This window comes from Leuciscus leuciscus (genome assembly GCF_965113295.1).
Source record: "Leuciscus leuciscus genome assembly, chromosome: 3".
NCBI classification, from domain to species: Eukaryota; Metazoa; Chordata; class Actinopteri; order Cypriniformes; family Leuciscidae; genus Leuciscus; species Leuciscus leuciscus.
In genome coordinates this window covers 14,498,598-14,504,193 of record NC_138727.1, presented here as the reverse complement: position 1 = coordinate 14,504,193, position 5,596 = coordinate 14,498,598, and the positions used below count along the sequence as shown (strand labels likewise).

At 43.1% G+C, this 5,596-nt stretch overlaps 1 protein-coding gene across 1 annotated transcript; it reads right to left on the bottom strand.

Annotated features, from left to right (window-relative positions):
* Positions 1–892: 892 nt before the first annotated feature.
* LOC309495940 (zona pellucida sperm-binding protein 4-like) lies at positions 893–3,303 on the bottom strand (the record flags this gene model as incomplete). Its single annotated transcript, XM_082165876.1, has 9 exons — positions 893–1,003; positions 1,082–1,154; positions 1,240–1,387; positions 1,457–1,649; positions 1,726–1,883; positions 1,949–2,046; positions 2,120–2,307; positions 2,385–2,928; positions 3,025–3,303. The coding sequence occupies 9 exons, from the start codon at positions 3,301–3,303 to the stop codon at positions 927–929; spliced, it is 1,758 nt and encodes a 585-aa protein (XP_082022002.1). The 3' UTR covers positions 893–926.
* Between the last annotated feature and the right edge of the window lie 2,293 nt (positions 3,304–5,596).

Sequence of the window (5,596 nt, the reverse complement as noted above, 5' to 3'; positions counted from 1 at the left end):
ACAGAAAAAAAAACGAAAAAAAAACTTACAGCTCTGAATCAAAATAAGGGTGAGTAAAAGATGTTTTAATTTTGTGCTAAATGTGTACATGCTTCCAGCAGAATTAAATCACACCTGCTAGCGGACTTAAATGTTTACGTATTAGGTCAGCGGTAGAGTACACCGTTTTGTGGCTGTTCGAACACATTCAACCACATGAGTATCTACTCTATGAAAGCAATCTGGTTGAATGTGTTGGACTACCTCTGGAAGTGGCCAAAAATAGACAAGCTCAAAAAAAAAAGAGCCCCTTTTTACACCATTTACCACAGTCCACCTGTGATCCGATGTACAAAAATGCTTAGTACCATGGTGTAAACAAGGCCTTGGACAGCTACCTAGTTGGGATACAACAGTTAAGGGGATTAATGCTTAATGATAGTCTACATTACAGGGACTAGCCTAATAAAAAAAAAACCTGCACTCATCCTTTATCCCAAGATATGATTCTATACTGCATGACTAAAAAAATAAAAAACATTACAAAAAGCCAACGAGTGACCTCAGAGGGGTTTGGCCATCAATATATGCAGTTATGCAAGTCAAGTCAATTTGTATAGCGCTATTCACAATACAGATTGTATCAAAGCAGCTTCACAGTAGTCCAGCCATAAAGTTGCATGTAAAGCCTCAGACAGAAGCTAAAACCTTATGTGAAATATGAACCGGGGCCCAAGTTAACAACTAGAACTTGGCAAATAGTACAGTTAAATGGCTTAGGCAGAACTTGGCTTGTTAAGTTAAAGTCAAGAATCTCAATGCACAAAAAAAAGTTTAGTAGTGCAGAAGTCAAACTGAGAACAGTCATGAAACGTCCAACTCCAGACAGAAATGAATACCAAAGAGAAACATGTTGAGTTTCATGAAGTTTATTAAAACACTTAAATTCACTTGACCAGGTTAACTTGTCCACTAGACACCACAGTTTGCCCACTAGAGATGGTCTTGATGTGCGTGTCTCTTCCTGTAAAAAGTTGTAGAAGCATGAGGGGCATTTAAATAAATTCTCAGTTCTTGAAGTCAACTTATAGCAAGCACTCACTTTTCCTTGTGCAACTTTGCTCACAGGAGCCAGAGGAGGGATGGCACACCACTGTACTACAGTGGATGAAGATCTAACAGAGGGGGGAAGGGTTAAGCCATATAATTCACTGTAAAGAGCACTAATATTAAGGGTTGAGGTAAGGCTGCAGAGCATACGGTTTCCTGCAGAGGAGCCAGTGATGCTGTATCTACAAATGTGAACATCTTCACAATAAAGCGCTTGTAGTGGGTCGGGAACTGAAGACCAGATGATCCAGCCACTGGAACCAATGTGGTCAAGTAACGATCATCCTGGTAAGGGCATCTGAAAGGCAAAGAGGCAGTCAGAAATGCCTTACAGCATACTAGATGGATTAAGACTGGCCTTACTCACCCATCAACCAGAAGATCCCATTGGGGTAGACTGAGTGGACTGGGGGTTGATGTCGCCCAGCAATGTCCCAGCATCAGGACAATGTTGGGGTCAGTCCTCTCCAAAATGTGCACCTCAACATACACAGGCTCCCGCAGGACTTTTGTAACTGGATAATCAACATCACTGTAGTAGGACGTGTACGCCTCGTCCCCTGAGGAAGAACGCAGTGTTTAACTAGAAACTGGAGTTTTAGAAAGGCTTTAGGCATACTTGGGACCAACACTTACCTTCTGCACAGCCTTTGGTGACACATTGACCATTTGCCAGTCTAAGCTCTACCCTGAGGGGTCCAGGAGCAGCTACTGGTGGAGGTGGAGGAACGGTGTTGACCTCCACAACCAGAGCTTCCACAGAGGTACCAGAGTACCTACACTGGAAGAGAAGCCTGGACAAACAGTGAGCTTGTAGCATTTGTCAATGATTCACATTTATGATAAAGCATACACTTACTCAAAATGGCTGTCCCTTGTAATGGAACCAAGTGGTCCGATACCCACTTCATATGAGGAGGTCATTCTGTTTTCATACACCACATATCCACTGTCCTCCTGCAAATAGTAACATTGTTAGCATCCAATCCATTCTAAGCCATGCAGAACAAAACCACAAGCAGCTACTCACCATCATGCTTGTGCCACATGCAGTGACAGGGAACTGGTATATAGCAAATAAAGGTGTGGATCCCACAGGACTGCAAGCTGGATCACTTCCACCCAGGAGACGGACTGAATCCAGGCTCAATCGAGGCAGCGTAACATCTCTAGCCACCACTACCACAAACTGACCATCTCTTATACACTGGACAGTCACTGGAATGAGTTACAAGAACAGGTTATTGCTGAGGATCAGTTTAACATGAATTCCTCTCCACTGACTCCACTCTTACCTGCCTTCCCATAGTAACACTGCTGTCCGTTAAAGCAGCAGTTGATAGCTGCACACTCAGCACCACTGATACCAGGTGGTCCACATTGAATCTGCTCATAATCAGTTACAGTACATTTGTCAAGGGGCTCTGCCTGTGCCACTGGCTGCTTAGGCTGAAACTGCTGAGGAAACTGTTGACTAGCTTGCTGTTGAACTGACTGAGGAAACTGTTGACTAGCTTGCTGTTGAACCTGCTGAGGAAACTGTTGACTCGCTTGCTGTTGAACCTGCTGAGGAAACTGCTGACTAGCTTGCTGTTGAACTGGCTTTTGAACATGCTGAGGAAACCATTGACTCGCTTGCTGTTGAACCTGCTGAGGAAACTGTTGACTCGCTTGCTGTTGAACCTGCTGAGGAAACTGTTGACTCGCTTGCTGTTGAACCTGCTGAGGAAACTGCTGACTAGCTTGCTGTTGAACTGGCTTTTGAACTTGCTGAGGAAACCATTGACTAGCTTGCTGTTGAACCTGCTGAGGAAACGGTTGACTCGCTTGCTGTTGAACCTGCTGAGGAAACGGTTGACTCGCTTGCTGTTGAACCTGCTGAGGAAACCATTGACTAGCTTGCTGTTGAAACTGCTGACTAGCTTGCTGTTGAACTGGCTTTTGAACCTGCTGAGGAAACCATTGACTAGCTTGCTGTTGAACCTGCAGAGGAAACTGTTGACTAGCTTGCTGTTGAACTGGCTTTTGAACCTGCTGAGGAAACCATTGACTAGATTGCTGTTGAACTGGCTTTTGAAACCGCTGGTGAGTTTGCTGGAACATCAGAGCTTGAGGACTCTGGGGCAGATCACTCCACTTCGGAACAGCATGACTAAACACACAGAAACAAACACAAAGTGCCAGAGACTGAACAGCACACCAACTTTCTGCCATTGTTCAACAGCTAATCACACACTGTTGAGGTGCTGCTCTTTGGTCTTTTTGTACTCTACAGACTCTGGCTAATTAATGATAATCCCTCCCTCTTCATTAACAGTCATGATTCTCCAGACTTGCACGAGTGGGAGTTTATGCAACTAGGTGATTATATTTTTTCTTAAAATTACATTTTTCCCTTTTGAACATACATAAAACCACATTGAGTTGAATTCAGAATTGTATGCTAGTACTGTTTTAGCTATTCTGTTTTTTTTTTTTGTTTTTTTTTTAAACACATCTTTCTTATGGCGACAGGCCTGTATATTTTAAGAAAGTTTAAAGGGATACTTCACCTCTGGAACGATGAATGTGTATTTAAAATGGGTATTTATGTAGTAGAAATGTGAAATTATTTTAGAATTTGGAGCCTTCTGTACTGAGAAAAGCCAGAAAATGTATTTTTGGCTCATGTGGATGAAAGACAACAACTCCCAGAATGCACTTGCTTCGCTGCCCTACGAGGCCACTCCCAAGCCACGCCTGCCGGTAAGAGAGCGCAGTTAAACAACAAGGCTAGGCTACTAGTTGACTCAAAACTTAAAAGACGCCATTTTATCGTGAGTCTCCGTGACGAGTCTGCCCGGGATTTCGAGTTCGTCCAAAATGTCCGGGATTCGGCTTTTGCGTTCTACAGTCGCCATTCATTATGTTTACTGTGGCGAGCAGGACGAGGCTGAGGGGCGTGGGAGAACGGTGTGAGGCCGGTGGCGTGATTACTGATGAGCGACACCGGTCTCGTAGGCTATCTCTCACGGAGGAACGGGAATTTTCTTAGCAATGCTAAAACGCACATCAACCGATCAATTGTTTAGCGTTCATGTAAACACTACATTCAGATTCACCAATCGGAATGAATTCAGTTAGATTGAAACAAAAGGTGTGCATATAAACAATGAATGGTGACTGTAGAAAGCAAAAGCCAAATCCCAGACATTTTGGACGATCTCGACGGCCAGAAAAAAGAGGATGGTAACCCCTACTACTCAGCTTTCTCCACAGAACAAAAGCCTGATAGCTTAGCTTCCAAAAAAAGATGGCTGACACTATTTGTACATTCTGTGAGTGAGATCCCACCCCCTATGGGCGGGTTGAAAACATGCGGAACTAGCTCCTAGCACTGGCTGTAGTTTCTAGCCTCTGACCAAAAAGTCCTCCGATTTTTTTTCCTGACAAAAAATACAGAAATCTCTCGTCTCAGGGGGATATGAGGGAGGGAAGCACAGTAATTCGAAAATACTACAGGTTTTCTACTGATACAAAGCTTAATGCTGAAGTATCCCTTTAAGCTCAATTTAGCACACTTTTTGCTAACATGTGTGCACATTTTATAAACTTGGACTTCTTAAACTACTGTTTAAAGTAGGCTAGTTTGTTTTTTCTGGTATAAAAAAATGTTTCAGACCAGAAATATTTTGCCATTACTTCCATAGCAAGGAATGTTTTCCTCTTACACTCCACATAAACACAAATCCACATGCACACACCCTCAACTTCCTGTCTGTAAGACTCTTCCTTTGCCACACAGCGAGCAACGGCAGAGGAAGAACGATGAGTAAGCAGCTCTCCAACTGGATGCTGCTGGGCAACTCCCCATCATCCCAGACAGGAGGAGGGTTACACACACACACACACTCACAAATAGTTCCAAAATCAGCATTTGCAACCACCAGGACTCTTCCTATATGACCACCTACATCTCAGCACGCTGTCTTGTTTACAACAAATCAGTGTTAAATGCCAGGAACCGTCAGCAGCAATGCATTCTGTGATGTTATTCTAATCTAATCACGTGTCCAGAGTGAGCCATAAAGGTGATATTTCATAAGTCCCAGCTACTTTAAGAGACACATAAACACCACTAGCAGCTGAGGGACTGTGTGCTACGCTTGAGGTCTAAGTGAGCTTTTGTTTGCTTGTGCTTTTATTGATTTGTGCTTCTTATGTGAATGTTCTCTCTCTCTCTCTCTCTCTCTCTCTCTCTCTCTCTCTCTCTCTCTCTCTCTCTCTCTCTCTCTCTCTCTCTCTCTCTCTGTGTGTAAATTAGAGAGTTGTACACTCCAAAAGGTGCAGCCTGATGCTGTAAAATAACTTTTTTTTATGGTTGGTTGCTCTGAAAACCACATACAGGTACTAGTACTTCACCAATGTAATTTGACAATTTGAATTAGTTTTGCATCCAGAAAATATTTTAATTTTGTGAATCATTTCATCACTTATCTGGGCTACCATACATCCGTAGTTTTAGACA